Below are 17,663 nucleotides of genomic sequence, written 5' to 3' on the forward strand. Positions count from 1 at the left end.
GAACGGCGATGGCTTCGAAAGAAAACATGCCTTCATTCACAGCGAAATGAAACTAAGAGAGAGAGAGAGAGAGAGAGACAGAAGACTGGTATTCTTAAGACGCGAGTTTCAAGCGTAAATAAATAAAGAGGAGAAAAAAAATTATACGCGCCACGAGAACAGAGAAACGGCACCGGGATAACCGACAAACAGCGAGGACGGGAAGCGAGTAAAAGAGACAGAACGGGCCCGCATAACAGCGCAATGAACCGAGTAAGCTGACGACGCCGACGACGCTCGTAGGAAAGGGGGCGGACAAAGGGACCGTCCGAGAAGCGGCCGCGGAAAATAAAAGAAGGCTGGCAAGGGTAGGATGGAAGATTCCTGGCGCGTAGAATGCTGGAGGCAGAGCGCACAATGGACTGACGGGGGCTCGCTGCGGCGTCGCCCTTGCCACAGGTGTTGCTTTTTTCCGGCCCGTAATGACGCTCGGATGTGGGTTAATGCGGTGTGCCACTGGGGCCTCGCTCAACGCGCGCCTCGGGCGCCCATACACGAGAAGCTCGCGCCACGACGGCGAAGAAGGGTGCGTCGCTGTGCCCCGAACAAACGGCGCTCCTTGCGCGGCCGATCACGCGCACTTCGACTGCGGCCATCATCGAGGCGCTGTGGGGAGGGCACACCGCGCAACCACCGTCAAAGGAATGTCGCGCGCCTCGGCGATCGGCTGCGCCTGGAAGGCAGGAGGTTCGGCGCGCGAGTTCGCCGAATGCGGTAGCAACGCAGTGTCGCCTCGAGTGACGCGCCTCAAAGCTGCAAAGGTAGAAGTCAGAAATGAATGAAACTCGCAGGCTTTCAATGCACGCCGCAGTGGGCGGCTGCGTATTATTTTCACAAACTGGCGTTCTTCGACGCGCACCTACACCTGACGAGCGTTAGTGCACTTCGCCCCTACCAAAATACGGCTGCCGCGAAAACTGGAAGGTAAAAAATATCCAGAAGGCAATTCTGCGCAATATAAGTTTTGTCCGGTGCTCTCACCCGCTGCTCACTTACCAAGAAATCACCTCCCGCTATCGGAAAGGTAGAACCAAATTCCCGCTCCCACACGCCAAACTCGAACGCGCGCAGGCGGTTTCGAATGCTACAAACGGACTCGTATCCGTCACGAGGCCTACTAAGTCACTATAACTCAGAAATCCCGGCAAATTGCCCAGACTGCCCAGAACTTTATTGCTCACTCTCGCACATGCTATGGCAACGTACCGCGTTACCAAAGGGCCCTCTCTCCAGTGAGCCCGAATGGGAAGAAGCCCTCAAAAGCCCGGACCTCAAACTCCAACTCAAGGCCGTCCAGAGGGCCCAAGAACTAGCGGAGCGTCACCACGTTCCCGTCCCGACTTGGGCGTCGCCTACGGTTTCTGCCGGAGGAGTTCCCCGCGTGGTATCTCCAACGGATTGAAACTCCTCAGGACTACAATAAAGTTCTTGACTGACTGACTGACCGGGTCAAAACTTTCTGCATCTGGTGGCGCCCTAAAAAATAGGCAAACAACCAGAAACTAAATTGCTCACGCATAGCGATTAACGTTACATTTCCTAATTGAAGGCTGCCATGTAAAGATTATAGAAAGATTCCTTGTTCTCTTGCGTTCTACAGAACCTGTAGTCTACAATAGCCGGTCCCGTTATGTACTTGCCATTAGCGCACATTTAAACGCAAAAAGAAAGACACTGATCAGAACACCATTACATAGTAGTGCGACGCGCCACTCATGCTGTAGCCGATTTCTAAGTATGATGTAGTCATATAAGTAGTACGCTTTGGAGCTCCAACTAAGTCACTGTCACATCGACAGACCAACCTCCAAGCGTAACGACGCCGTCTAGCTAGTTTCGACTCACTGCAATCACGGGATTTAAATCCATGTAATGTAGGTCGGAAAGTCAGCAGCCAAACCACTAGGTCGTGCCCCGTCGTAGCTCATTTAAAAACAAAATAATGCAAGGAGGAGGGAGGAAAAGAGATAAGAAGAAGGCAGGGAGGTTAACCAGAATCATGTCCGGTTGGCTACCCTACACCGGGGGAAAGGGAAAGGGGGAGAACAAAGATAACAGGGAGAGAGAGGAGGGAAGGAAAGAAGGAAATTGCAGTGAGTTCGCTGACATGTGTGGCCTTACAGAAATTGCATTAATAGTCACAGTTGGTCGCGCAAGCCCGTCGTCCTTAAGAAGCACAAAAGTGCCTTCACCGCTTTATGGGCCGACGGGCGATGGGGGCGGTGTTCCAGCAGCACCTGCACAGAAAGCGGCCGATTGTCCAGTTTATGAAAAGCTTTGGCAAGTTCTTGTCTCTCAGGGGTGTATCGTGGACAGTGGCACAGCAGGTGGTCGATGTTTTCTTCAGTGCCACAGACCTCGCATGCTCCACTGTCAGTCTCTCCAATTAATGTAGAGTATGCCTTTGTGAAGGCAACTCCTAACCAAAGGCGACAGAGAAGCGTAGCTTCACGTCGAGGAAGTCCGAGTGGAGGCCGGAGTTGCAGGGAGGGGTTTAGTCGATGCAGTCGTGTGAGTCGTAAGTTTGGCGAGTTCCACTCGGTCAGTGTGAGACTGCGTGCCAGGTATCGAAGCTGCCTAGCGGCGTCTGTCCTCGAAAGCGGAATTGGAACGCTCTGCTCTTCCTGATGTGCTGTGCGAGCAGCGTTATCGGCGGAATCATTGCCACTGATTCCACAATGGCCAGGTACCCATTGAAAAACGACCTCGTGACCTTTTTGTTGGACATGATGGTAAAGTTTCGCGATTTCGTATGTCAGTTGGTCATGGCATCCGTGTCGGAGAACTGACTGCGTGCACTGTAATGCCGGTTTTGAATCACAGAACACAGCCCTTTTTCTAGCTCTTTCAGATTCAATGAATTCCAGCGCTCGACGCAGGGCCGTTAGTTCTGCCGCCGTTGAGGTCGTGACATGCGATGTCTTGAAGCGCAGTGTCATTCCTCGCGTTGGTATCACCACGGCACCACCGGAACAAAAAATAATGCAAAGAAGGTGAAGGGACACCGGGGTGGCAAAATAACCGAATAGAGAGAAAAGGTATGTTAAAGATGAAACCAAAAATCATAAATACAGCTCTTAAGAGCTACAGAAGAATAGAAAGAACGTGTTCGAAGGTTAACGCACAAGCGATTGAGAGTTTGAGAGAGCAGGTGGTTCCATGAGATATCCAATCCACTATAGAACCGCTAGAGAGCCTAAAGGGAAAACATCCAATGTTCGGCACAGGACGACGATGAGGTGTCGCGTAAGTGTTGTCTGTACATACACTGGCTCGTGGTAAATGGCATGGGCACTCTTTTACCTTTTGCGTTTTGTAACTATAGACAAACCTGCCTTTACTTGACAAGTTCGGCAGGCCTTTGGGCAAAAAGCTGCTCCCGGGTCCCCATATTAGGCAAAAAACACCTCCTGTATCCCACCAACGATGATAGCGGGCGATTTCAGCGCTGACATTTCGATATCGCAAGTCATGCAGCAGGTTGGTCATCTTTACTAAAGATGGACTCAATATAGACACTACCGTCGAATCCGACTAAGCACGGATGCACAGACGAAGTAGGTGATGCGCACTGCGATACTATACGTAAGCAAGTTTAGATACCGTATGCCGCCTTGAAGCAGTGTCTTGTTAGGAAGTCGTGTGTACCTGGCCGACGGATCACAACGATGACGAATATGGGTCACGCTGCTCTCCTTAGCATGTGTCACTCAACACAGCGGCGTCATCTTGCTGCCACCCAACGCTGGTGGTTTGCGTGAATAATGCACTACACCTCGCAAGCAGTGGTAACTGCAGTTTCCGCATTTACCTAATTTGGTTTAGAAATGAAACAGCCTTAAGAATTATTTTTTCTCTACCGAATAGTCAATACATATAGCGCTAATACGGACAGATGTTCGGCGCGTGCTTCATACCGCAGCCTTCGGATCGTCGTGGCCTATCAATGGCTTCGATGAATCTTCGCGCACGCATACATAGCGTAGGCACAGGAGAACAACTTCTGCAGGTAGTTTTACACGCCGTTGCATACGCATTACACCTCATAAACTATTCGTCATCCCAGAGCCTATAGAGGGCAGACGCAAGGATTTAGTGCTATACGTGTCCTTTACGAAATGCATACGCGAGATTTACGATACACACGAGCAGCGTAACGGATGAGCGCCAGTTTAAGAACCCACCCGCGTGAGCCACCACTCCAGGTCGCACAACCGGCACCGTTAGTTACCCTGGTCATTGTAACGCGTGCGAAGTGGTTGCGTCCTGCGGGTGTTGTTCTATCTTCCTTTTCGACCTGGCTTGCAGGAAAGCTGCTTCGTAGGCAATCTTAAAACTAACGCATGCAGTAGCACGAGTTTCATTTTTTTTTTCTCCAGTGTTTTTGCATCGTATATTTTATGATTGCGATATAATGATTTGTAAACTATGCTCTTTGCGCTCGCCTGTGCTTTCAGTATGCTGTTCGAGTCGCCTTTTTTTTTCTTTTTTGGGTGGAACCCAAGTCCTCATTTAATGCCCGTATTCGGAATGATTAAGTTCAATAGAGTAATAAACATGTGATTTCCATCGCCTATATAACAGTCCTTGGCCAATGGCATCTGAAAGAAAGCTTATATTATATAGAAATGGAAATTTACCTTGACGTTGAGCTGCGGTGAACCTAACAGAAGAAAAGGGGGCGGGATTGCAGAGTATAAGCACAATAGCGTCAGTTTTCAACACGCCCCCCCCCCGCCGTTTGTGTCGAACCAGTGCAGTCTACCGGTCCTCGCATCAGTGCATCATGAAGAGGACAAAACAAAATAAGCAAGAACGCTAATGATTGCCCGCCTCGCTTGCTGTCTATAGACTGCCAATTCCCACAGACACGGTCAACACCACTGCATTATAAAAGAGTGATCGTAAAAATTTCGATTATGACACGCTTATTATTCGAGAAACATGATTTCTCTTTCTTTCTTAAGTTATACGTGCGTAAGTTCATCACGTCTTTTCCCTTTTAGCTATGGGTGCGTATATCATGGTTTTCTGATACCTGGAACCCATACACGAACATCAGAATTACGTGACGCACATTAACTGAGCTATGCACCTGCATGATTTCTTGCTCGAGGACGCTCACAAATCCAAATGCAACATCCGTTCACCTTGGGTGACAAGGTGCTTTGAAAAAACCCCTGAGCGTGAGCGTCACATTGCGGTGTTAATTTCACTCATGTCGCGCTGCAGTTTTCTCAATGCTATCTGTCTGCGGACAGTGTTTTACCAGCGTGCCAGGCTCGATGCTGACCACCAGTAACGCCTCCGAGGACGGCTCGCGTGCGCACTGTCAACTCATACCGAGAATAAAAGGGCCTGCACACAAAAGGGAAACACAGCTAGCACATGTGATGCTTCAAGACTGATCAAACGCTCATATATGCAGTCGGTGAAACAAACAAACGGTCCATGCATCGACGAATGCAGGCAGTCGCTTCCAGCAAGCAATCGTACACGTGAACGGAACAGACACAGTCGTGACATGCACACATGCACGGCAAGAGAGTGCGAGAGACCGCCCAGCTTTGGTGCTGACGTCATTAAGTTCTGATGGCTAACCACCACGGCTCGTGCTTCTGACCTCCTCTTAGGCAGGATCACAACAACATTAAGCATCACGGCGGCGTGTAGTTGTTCCCGTAAAGTAGGCCTGATATTATTAAATCGAGACTATCACAATATGGTACTGCTTGTTTGACAATTAAGACCGTTAGCGCGTTCTGTCTGCTCACGCCGAGTGCGAAGTTGAATGACTTCGTGCACATTTACAAACGGCACTGACCTACGTGCTAATAAAGGAGGTGAACATATTTGGTTCAGTCCCTGAATTCTCCCTTTTTTATCGTGAAGTAATTCACGTCAAAGACGAACCGTCGAACAGGACTTTTCTTAGCCAGGACTAACTTAGCTTAGTTCTACGTGTGAAAGATGTGACGCCGTTTTTTTTAAGCGAAGGCGCCGCAGACGTCGCAATTTTGACGGCGGAACCAAGCTGGACTGGTTGGTGCGGAGGGTCGGGGGAGGTGGTCGCGGGTTTCTGAGGACTTTTGCTCCCAGGCACAGTCCACAAGCAAGCATGCAAAGTAGCGCACGTCACTGTTTTAGCAGCCAGTCAGTGAAAGAGGCGGAGCAGGAGGGAAGGGGGGACGAGCATGAAACACGTGCACGCCACACAAAGCCGGGCGCCGAGAAGCAGCGAAAGCAGAGTCGAGCAGTAGCAGCAGCGTGACTCAGCACTCACTGGGGGGTGATCTCCTCGACTCCCCCCAGGTGGTAACGCCACCACCGACACCACCACCACCACCACCACCACCGACACCACCACCAGCGGCACCACCACGGTCGTCGTCCGTGAACCGGCACGACGAAACGGCCGTCCCCGCTAGAAAGACACACAGGGCACCCACCGAAAAACCGGTTAGCGCCGTCGGTGGGCACAACACGCAATGCGATGATCGACACCGATACGGCAGCGTTTCCCAAGCCTAACCATACGGACTCGCTCGGATGAACTGCCAAGCGCGCTTTTGCTTTTTTTCTTTTTTTTTGCTCGGACTTGCTTGGCGGCACCAGGGTTGCCTGCAGCCTTATAACTGGGCAACGAGTGTCATTGCAAATGATGAGAGCTCTACTTAAGGTTGGTTAGTTCAACAGAATGCCTGCTGCGCTGCAGGGGAAGCGAGGAACACAAGGGCGGCGGCACAGAACGGGAGCCTACGGTACGCCCGAGTTCCAAAAACGATGCGACACTTGCTATACGCCGCTTTTGCCTTTTATACGCATTTTCTTTTGTCAGGCGGTGGCTTGCTCCCGCTTTGTGCCGTCCTTTTCGTTGTATTCGCCGCGTCGTCCCTGCTGCTGCAGCGCTGTGTCATTGCACTGCAGAGACTCACGCTCTACTACGAAGTCGAAACCAGGCCCGAGGGCCGAACCTTGCTCCCTTCCGTCCTTTTTTGTTTGCGCCAAGGCGATCATAATTATGGTCTGCTCAACAATATGAACCGACTAGCCCAGCAACATGTACTTCCATGCACCTGACGTAGCTGTGAAATTCTAAAAAAATATTGCGCACGGTACTCGATGTAGTTCTTGCAGCGTATGCTCCTGCTCAGGGGAGAAAAATTTCGTTGTTTAGACTTTGAGATCGCTTGTTCATAAACAGCGCAGTTGTGTCACGACTGCGGAAACGTACGGCAACTTCAGTATGCAGGACGCTTGCTTACATGTGCCGGACTTGAGAGACTCGTCTGCTGTCTACGGCATCTCGACGCCAGCCGGAGGTGTCGTCGTGGTACAAACTTTGCGGCAGCAGCAGCAGCACCAGCCATGTTGCATTGGGAGACAGTCGGTAAGTAGCGCCCTTAGCTAGAATCGGGAAGCAGCAGCGGCATCGAGACCTGTACCTCGCGGAGTCCTGCTTACCTTAGGACCACGCTTGTGACAATTTGCACCGTGTCTTTCTTCCACGGATTTTTCGGTAACTGGACGAACAGCACTTCGAATCAATTGGCATAATTGCAAGAACGGTGTATAGCGTGCTTGTTGTTAATCGTCACAACTGCCCGGTCTGCCGGCATATCACACGCTATTGCTTAACTGTGCTAATGGTATACGATGCACTTGTCTTACGGTCAATCCATTGCTATGATACAATAGCGCGCTAAGCGTACATCTTCAGTTTTCGTGAATGCACGGATCGGTGCACAGGCTGAGCGCGACGCGAAGTTTCGCTGAAATTACACATCCCTAATCTTTTCCTGGTTCTACTATCCTTAGCCCTGAACCCGGCAAGTTTGATTGGTAAGTCGTAAAGACAGTATCAACATCTAAAGTCGATAATTCTTTATCGACACTCTAGTGCACAATGGGCAGCTTTTTCAACAAGACATCGTGAAATTCACAGCTACCGGACGTCCTTGCCTAGCGAGTCGATGCGCCACTGTTCAAGGGAGCCGAGAAAGACTCACGGCGACTCGGATTCGCGCGGCGCCCGTCCACTCCGCATTATGCTCATACTTCAACACCTCACAATGTGCTGAGCACGAATTTATCGCTAAGGCGCTGCCCGTATATAGCGGTATTTTTTATTACTCGAACGAAGTTTAAATGTACTGATTAGATGCGCGTTCACGGGACAGCATGAACTTTGCAGTTTCTTTACTATACCGTAGCTCTAGCTCATGGCTCGGAGTGAGTTTTGCGCTCGTCGTATAATTCTCATGGCCCTTTAACTGGCCATTTTTCACTAATCGCCGTTCATCAGCTCTTCACGTTTAACAGTGCTCAGTTAAAGCGCATGTTGCTGCGCGTGTTGCATCTGTGTTTGTAGTCGCAATCGATACGGACCCTCCCGAAGCAAGTTGCTACCAACTGGTTTCGACCTTTTATTCAACCTGTACGATGCACAACATTGGATCGTTGCGAATTCCAACGAGAATCTGAGAAAAAGACCGCGGTTTCCCCCTGTCGACACTGCACTGGCGCCACTCTTGGCGCTGCATACCGGACAGAGGAGTCTCCGGAGGTTTGGGAAACGCTGCCTTGCCAGAAACAAAAAGACCACACACTTTCTTTGCAAAGCAATTCAGGAACGTCAACTCATCAAGGAATGCATTCATTGCTAACGAGAGCTAATGTTTCATTTATGCATTTATACCCATGCTTAACTACCTGTGCACACATAAAGCGCTTATTAAATCGCAATTTCAATTTCAACAGGGAGTTCGATGGCAAACATCGCCAGACCGTTCTCGCTAGGACAAAAACACCGTGTTTCTCCGCGAAATCGAAAGACACAAAAAGTAGTTTATTCCCAATCGCAAGTGCAATAAAGGTTCTTTATCAGTGTGCTCTTACTTCCCATTGTCATAAACATGAAGGAGTGTATCACACATAATTAAGGCCAACTGCATCAATATTTCGTTTGACTAAATTGGTTACGTATGAGTAGTATATGCGGCTGAAACATATCGTGCGGCATGCACGACTGGTGATTGTATAGGTTATCTTATTAGCAACCTCTAAATAGCACCGAAGCAGACGACGCCTGTACCTGTTGGATTGCGGCTATGACGTAAGTCCTGGCACGTCGCATCCGAGATTTTCGCAGCGCTCCGCGGGCAGCCGCGGACGCCACCCAATCTCGGAGGCCATGCCGAAAAGCCGCGCGTTCTAGGTCAACAGTCGCATCCGGGGAGCGCTAATGGTGGCGTCATTTCTCTTTTTCTTTTAATTTCGGTATCGAAAACGGCGTTTTCTTGCGAGCTTTTCATGGCTCTTCAATACTCGCATTTCAAACGTCAAATTTTGCACGGATGCTCCTGTATACGTGCACTATGTTAAACTAGTCATTTTACGCGGTCCAAAATGTGGTTGCAGTTGGCCTATGAGCTAATCTCTACGAGCAGATCAAGACTGTTGGTCGAGTGCCACACGGCGTGGCTCGGTCGGTCGGCAGGCGTGAGAGGGAGCAAGGCTTCCGCGGAACCGGTTGCGCCTGCCTGTCGCGATGGGCCTCCTTCCACGCACCGAGCTGTGGCCGCGAGTTCGTGCCCCATGCTGCAGCACTTCTTCAGCTCGCGCCACGAGCCATTAAAGAAATCGCGGCTGTGCTAGGTGGATACGGGCTACTAGAAATGTACTCGTGGGAGACAGCCAGATGCGCGTCTCTTTCCTCACCGTGCCGTGTCCCATTGCTCCGTTAATACCGCATTTTCTAAAACTCGAGTATCCTAATGAATCTAAGCACACACACGCCCTTTCCCACTTTTGTAGCCAGGACAACAGAGTATGGGAAATACGTTAATGCCGATGTTTTATTAGCTCACAACCTAAGCACCATTTCTGACTTTTGACTTTTCGGCATAATGGGTAGGAAAACATGAGTGCGAGGTATGTTTAGATTCAAGTAATTACAGTGTGCATCAAGTAAACTACGTCCAAGTGAGAGGCACGCGCCACGTGGAAAAGTAGCACCTAATGAAGCCACAAGGCTCGCGCGCCCATTTTCAATGTGTGCCCTCGTATACCGGCTACGAGCAAGGATCATACAGTGCCGGCTTCGTACAATGTTATATGTACACACGACTGCTACCGAATAGCACGAAGTCTCCACAATGGCCAGCTGTATTCTAAACGGGCTTCAGTCAAGCTGCCGTTTTTCGCTATTCTCTCTCTCTCTCTCTCCTCGCTCGCTTTGATTCTGTCGCCTGGACGAGTGCAGGCTATACGTTAAAGTATATATATATATATAAAGCTAGACGATCATGCATGTTGTTACAAGCGCGTACTGACGCCTCGCTTGCGGGCGACGCCTTGCGGTTGATATTGATTTAGATTTGAATAACGACTCTCTTTCGGAACTTAAGGACGCCACCTTCTTTATGGAGGCATAATATCAGTAGCTTATTTCGTGCCGCCCCCACGGCCATGAGTTGTCTTTCCGTCTGTTTCTCCTCCTTCATTAGGTGAGAAAGAAAATTATAATATAATAAAAGACATGAATCAAATCATGGGCGTTTAGCAACGTCATTGTTGCAAGAGATAACGACAGGTGTCGCTATCAACATGCGACGAAGGCATGAAATGGTCTAGAGAGGGAAAACCTGGCTGACTGTCGTGAACATCGGCAAGTACTGTTCTGCCACATTACAAATATTCCGATTTATCATTTAAAACCACCTCTGTGCAAGTATGGAGAAGAGGATTTCTTTTCGAAATGCCAATGGATCGCAAAAATATAAATTTGTTTCAATTTGTGCACAGCAAACTTCTCCGGAAATATTATTCAGCTTAGTACGACAGTGCCTCTATTCATGTCTTTTTTTATGTTGCCTTCACTAACGTGCAAAAAAAAAAAAGGAAAGCTCGCGACCAGTGGCCGCAATTCTAAATATGTAAGGAGTCAAAAGAAAGCAATTAAGAGGCATGTGGCCTGTATGACAAGTAAAGAGGCAGTGGACCTTTCGGAAGGGCGCTGACTTTTACACTCAGACATGCACATCAAGTAAAACCCCTATCTACAAACGTATTACAAGTCTAATGCCATAACTGTTTTTTGTATTCTGCAAGAAACACCCGTATTATCAGATTATATTTTTAAATTTGGTAACGAACCTGGTTAGAGCCTTCTGCGGCGACGAGTCAAGTCCTCACGAAGTACAATTTCGGCCAATACCGAACACCTAATCCCAATTCCTGCAAATGTTTGCAAGCCATAACCTCGCATTTCTGCTTTGCTGTGTAGAGTTGTGGAGCTGAATAACTTGCCTCAGTGGCATTGTTTTGTTATTATTCAGACTTAGTAATACAGAACATAACGAGATTGAAACCAAATTTCGCGCACATTTGTTCACTTTGACACACCGTGAAAAGTCGTGTTCAATAGGAGCTGCAACAAGGTGCCCCTGGTCGAAGTAGCCTTGAGACAGCACGGCTGCGCTGTTATACGAAAAACTAGAACCAGTAACTGGAACGGTGTTAGGTGTTATAACATCACCAGAGTGAGGTTATAAGAGACGCTCGGGCGGAGCGATTGCCGGCCTTGATCACCATACTAAACCCGCCTGTTGCTGCACCGCCACCACCGCCACCGGTGTTAGGTGCTCAAATTTCTTGTATTTCAGCCACGGCGCGCAGTCTTGGAGCCCGTTCAGCATGGGCTCCGTGTTGCTCATATCGAACGCGACAGTAAATTATGAAGGTCGGCGAAAGCGCCCATTCAATTCCTCACAACGCGTGATTCAGAGCAACGCCACGCACTGTCCGTAACGCTGTGGCGAAAGAACGGTTGAGGCTGCCGTCAAAAAGAGAAATGAATGGACCGCGGCCAGATAGATGCGGGCTGACCTAGAGGGCGCCACCAGTATTCCAGCGACCTGTCCAGCGCTGCGAAGCCGACCACCGCGTAATGAAGCCTTTCGTGGCGCGACAAGAATCTAAGGGAAGCGACAGCGGTCCATCGGACGCTGCTAAGTCATTTTCGGCTGCCTCATCGGGGCCCTCAGAAAGGGATGACGATGGGGCGCGGATATTGCGAGCAGCTAGGCTTATCTCGGCTGGCACGTTTGTGTCGCCGGAGCCAACGACTCGGAAACGAGCCGCGTACCGGGAATACGGAAACCGCCCGAGCTAAATGGCAACGATTGGTCGGGACGATAGGGGGAGAGGAGGCGAGGCGAACGGAATACGGAGCGATGCGATCGCGCCGGCAGCGCTGGCACAGTTGCCGCTCGGCAACGGGAGGAGGCTTAGCGAGGGCCAGTGAACGACGTTTCGGCCGGTTTAAATTGACCGGCGCGAGCGCGCTTGCTCGCGCACGGTGGCTTGGAAAAGGTTCGTCCGAGGCGCCGCGTAGAGTACGCGCACCACGCCGGGTGCCAGCCGACGAGCAAGAGATACGGACTTGGCAAGAGAAGCGGACCCGTTTGCATGGGCGCAAGGCGGAAAGGAGGCACGCGACGCAGAGACGCTATCTATCATGGCCACGCGATCTGCTGCCGGCCCGAGTTTGCTTCGCTCGGTGCAGACTCGGGCATTGCAGATAAGGGAGCGGGTTCTCTCTCAGAGCCTCGTATTCCCTCCGAATCGCGAGCGGAACCGGCTTTCCTCGCTTTCAGACAGTTGGTCACTGCGTAAACAACATGCCAGGCACTACTCCTGCGCCGGCGATTACGCAACGAGGAGAACGAACTGAACCACGTTGTGCCCCTTGGCGACCCATAAATTACAACAAATGGAGCTATGTCGAACACGTAACAACGTACGGCCGCCCGATTGCCGCTTTCGCAGCTATGTTGGTGCGAACAAGAACGTCGGAGGAAAGAAAAGAAAGAAAGAAAATGACAGGCAGAAGACGCATGTGCATTAGGTATAGAGGAAAAAAACGAAAAGAAAAAAAATCTACTTTCACGTTTTTCAAATACCACGTTACGCAATTACGAGATTCCTGCGCGGTAATTTACATTCCTTATATTTCAGATTATAGGAGTGACCATCCTAGTACAGTACTTGGCCACAACCTCCTATATGAATACAAAAATCAAGTTTGCAGGGACAACATGGCCACAATTGGCACATGACCGGGGTAGTCGGACAAGTACGGGAGAAGCCTTCGCCCTGCAGTGGGCGTAGCCAGGCTGATGATGATGATGATGATGATGATGATGATGATGATGATATTTCAGATGCCCTTCCGACGCCTTAACCATTTCCTACAGATTTAAAAACCACTAGTTTCCCAGCAAGCACGACGATCGCATTACCAAATCATGACGTCGTTATTCCTGCGAAAGTGCAACGATAGAGCGGAACACTTGAAACACGCAATCACTTTTAACAGTGTCAAAGTCGAAGCCATGCGAGCACACCCATCAATAATCGACACAGCCTAGAGACTTCAAAGCAGACACGGCAACCCATCAGCTCTCCCCGGTGATGAGCTGTGAGAAAAATATTCGCTACTTCATCCAACAATGCATATATATATATATATATATATATATATATATATATATATATATATATAAAAAGAGAAAATTGGGGGTCAAAATGACAAAATTGGGGTCAAAATGACAAAAAACGTCACGCTGCGTTCAATAGCTACACCCTATTGTCCATTACGGAAGCTCAGTTTTTAAGTTGCACCTTCTAAAACGGGAAACTAGGAAGCTCATTGCTCACGAAAAGAGAGATAAGAGTATCGGTACGAGGAGGAGATAGAGGGTGGAACCCGAAAAGAAGTGAGGGTTACGAAAGCTTGCGTTCGTGAGCGATAAGCAGGCGAACGTATGTATGTTGTGCAAGAGGATGGAAGATGACCCAAAAATACGGAAGCCGCGGAACATCAACAGCCGACAGTGACATAAGCCTCGAATCTGATGTCGTTCTTGTTTTTGTTTTTCACAGTGGAATTGATGAATAAATGCAAATGGCACCGAACATACCTGCTGAAAAGGAACACGCACCATTGCGAAGACGGCACGGTGTACATATAATGCCACTGACAGGTGGAAGCGCCCGCCAGATGAACGTGAAGTGGAGTCATTGCCTACATCGAGTCAGGATGATGATCATCTTAAGATGAAGACCTCTCCCAGGGATTTCCAATGACTTTAATCATCCGTAATGTGACCCCTTCCCATACTTACAGATTTCATAATCTCATCACAACAGCTAACAGTGTCCCATACTCGACCACGTCTCCCTTCCCTTGGCGCTTATTCTTTCAGGCCTCCGCTCATATACTATGCACATTACAAAACCAGTCAAAGTGCGGTTTTTCTGTCTAAATAGCACTATCAGATAAAGCCATTTGTTAAGTCATACCGTCGCCCGGCTCTCAACGTTACGTCTATCAATTTTTGTTACACTGCTTGTTGCTTAGCTTCTTTTGAAACTTCTTGGTTTAGCTCCAAATTTCCGCTCCAAAATTCTGGCTTTTACAAAAAGATGATCGAGCTTCGGATTTGACGGGAGACGCCCTTATACCCAAGCCTTCGTTCAGGAAGCAATTACACAAATATTTTTTTTCCAATCAGCTGCGTTAGCTGGAGCATGACATGGACAGGGACACACAGGGACGCTTGTACCCAGCCCTGGTTGTTATCCTTACTACACAGAAAACGGCTTGTCCCGTTTCCTGAATAGTCGCGAAGAGGATTTTAGTAACGTCTTAATGACTCCCAATCCCAACTTTCGAAGGCGTGCGCTTGCAATCTAAAGCAGCTTTCACTTGCGCAATTTCATTCACGGCCAGCTGCTCGTCACTCCTGCTTTGTCTACGCCGTAGCGAGCTTCCGCAAGCGCCTGTTCTTCTCGCGGCCCGTCGGCTGCCCCGATGCCCGCAGCCACCAGGGGGCAGGTCGTGGGAAACGAAAGAACGACGGCGCGGAAGAAGAGCGTCCCTTAATGTTCCGCCTGTTTGGATGAGAGAGAACCGTCTCCGTCGACGCCAACTAAAAACAATAGCAGCAGCAGCAACAGCTTTACTCCGCGCAATGTTCCAAATTACGGAGAGAGGGAAACGGACCGTTTCGCGGCGAGCCTCTATTTCGGCAACAGCGCGCGGCGCGCTCTCTCGCGCCATGCAACATCTCTCGATAAACAGGCGCAAGGCACCACCCTCGCGCACTCGGCGGCTTGGCCAGGGCTCGATGGTTCGCTCAACTCTCCCCTCTACCCCCCCCCCCCCCCCCCCCCCCGCCGATCTCCGACACTCCTCCGGCGCATCTCTGCGTCCTCCGACTTCCTCGTCCCACAGCACTACATTTTCGCCCTCGCCATGCGTGATGATGTAGCCCCGTGCGTTTGCCCTTTTTTTTTTTTTTGGGTCCCACCGGCACAGGCGACGTGGGGATGATGCCGCTACGCCGCCCGAACCGTGGACGTTCTTACGGATCACCTCTCCCTTCTCCTGAGCCAACCACTGCCGTTTATTCTATTTTTGTTTTTTTCCATTTCTCTCTAAAACGAGAGACGTCGAACGGCTCCAACATTCGGTCGCCGTAACAAATACCTCGACAGCTTTCTCTTTGCATCTGCGCAGTGCCTAAGATCGCCGCCCAAAAGGCCCCCTCCCTCTCTCGCTATTCGCGCTCTCCGCGCACTTTGCCGCGGGCCTGCCCGCACGCACGCTCCTACCCCCGCGCGCATGTGGTCGCGCCGCGATGCTCGGGCGGCGGGCGCGGCCGACCCCTCGAACGGCGGCGAAAGAATGCCGGCCCGGCAACTTCCGGACCACGAAGCTCCGGCTCACACGCGGCGGCGTCACGGGCGATAAAACAAAATTCGACGCCGTCGTCGGAGCCCAGGCGGGAAAGACGGCTGCCGGAGAGCGGAGAAACAGATGCCGCCGAGGGAGGGGACGAGCGGTGGCAGAATGAGCGCGCAAGGCCACCCGCGGAAGACGGCATTCGGCGTTCACGACGCTGCGCGCGACGGAGCGGAAGCCCCGACTCCGAGTTCACGAGATGCGAGGACTTCAAAATTGGCGGCAGAAGCGGCCGTTGCTTGTGCGAAATAATTTGTTTTTCGGACGCTGCAGAGCCTTGGAATTACCTCCGCGACGGGGGCGACGAAAACGGCTATTTCGTGTAGGTTTATATTTAGAAAGCAAGAACACGCGAAAGAAATAATTGAGACTCAGATGCGAGCATGAACCACTTCTTAATTCGTCACGAATTTACGCGAACCATGCCCACCCGGGTCAGTTGCCACCGCTTCAAGCTGAAGGAATACAGAAGTTTGGGCAGAATTTCAAAGCCAGGAGTCTCCGTGTGCAGCACCCCAGTATTCAGAATCTAAACAAATTTCGCCACTCCTGCCAGCAGAATGCCGTAATTATGCCGCAACTATACGGGAGCGGAAAATAAATGCCCCGCTCACGCACCACGCCGAAAAAAAGCTTCGCAAGGCTCTATAGGTGACGTCGCCAGTGCATATTTCGTTCATAGGTGAGCGAATTTGTCAATTTGTGAGCTGAAGTAACGCAAGTTGTTGGGCTAGTCGGTTAATAGATTCACCAAATTTTTAAACTGCGCGTAGAAGACCAGAGGTGAAGGAAACACAGGCGCACACACAAAGCGCTGAGTGTGCGCGCGTATGTTTCTATTCGCGTCTTGTCGTCTTCGCGTAGTCGAAAATCTCGCTGCGCATACGAGCCATCAGCTAACAACGGCGGAGAGTCACCAATCAAACGCGGCGGCGTCACTGGCAATCAAACAAAACTCGGCAGCAGCTACCAACAAACAGCATTTGAAAGTGAAATATAACTTCTGACAGCTTAGTGCCCACGTTTCTAGATACTGCTGTTTTCTCGTGAGGCGTTATCGAACATGGCGTCAGGCCAGTCAACTTCTTTTTGGGGCATGACAATTTCTAGAAAGAATATTCCGAGAACATTCACATCTGTCGTTGGTGTGCCACATACAGTCAACCACAATATTTTACAGAACACGAGATCTGAGAAAAAAGCTGTATATATGCGCAGGCTCACAACGCCTGTCTAGCATTCGCATTTACAGCCTGTACCAGTATATGTGAACAACATTGTGGTGTTCGGTTTTGCTGACTATTGTTACAGACTGCTCGGTATTTGAACGTTTTTCTGAGATCCCGTGGTCCGAAAACGATTGTGGTTGACTGCACGTTCGGAAAGCAGCCCGTACATCATGTTTCGAAAAATGCGCACACTTTTTTTGAAACTCGTGAAAACATCAAGCACGATACACCCGAATGTCAATGAACACGGTGTGCGTGATGGTAGTGAAAGGTTATACCAAGGGTGCCGTGCCACCGCAGGCCTGTTGCACAGCAGCATTGCCTGGGAAACGCTGAAATTGTAAATGCCGAACACTACCTCAATTCCGCATGACGTACAAGACGACAAACAGAAAAAATGAGCCGGACTTTTTTTTCTTTCTGTAATGGCGTCCAGCAAGTCGGTGTGATGGAGAATACTTTTACAAGCTGTTATGCTCCAGGAACCTAGCAACGGAATTCTAAGCTGCACGTGTAAAGAAGGTCGCATACGAGTGAGGAAAATGTGCAGCAACGTTAAGACTAGGTCAGAATACAGAGAGTGC

The 17,663-nt window shown here is 50.0% G+C and overlaps 1 protein-coding gene across 6 annotated transcripts in view; it reads right to left on the reverse strand.

The window, feature by feature from the left end:
• Hr3 (nuclear hormone receptor 3 ROR-beta) overlaps positions 1–17,663 on the reverse strand; it is a 152,901-nt gene that overhangs the window by 101,054 nt on the left and 34,184 nt on the right. For 3 of the 6 annotated variants that reach the window (XM_050177386.2, XM_050177385.2, XM_050177387.3), the window contains exon 2: positions 6,323–6,463. The exons of the other annotated variants lie outside the window; for them this stretch is intronic. In XM_050177386.2, the coding sequence (XP_050033343.1) occupies positions 6,323–6,463 (141 nt within the window). The remainder of the gene's footprint in view (positions 1–6,322; positions 6,464–17,663) is intronic. 6 annotated transcript variants of the gene reach the window in all.

Source organism: Dermacentor andersoni, chromosome 5 (genome assembly GCF_023375885.2).
Source record: "Dermacentor andersoni chromosome 5, qqDerAnde1_hic_scaffold, whole genome shotgun sequence".
Classification (NCBI taxonomy): Eukaryota; Metazoa; Arthropoda; class Arachnida; order Ixodida; family Ixodidae; genus Dermacentor; species Dermacentor andersoni.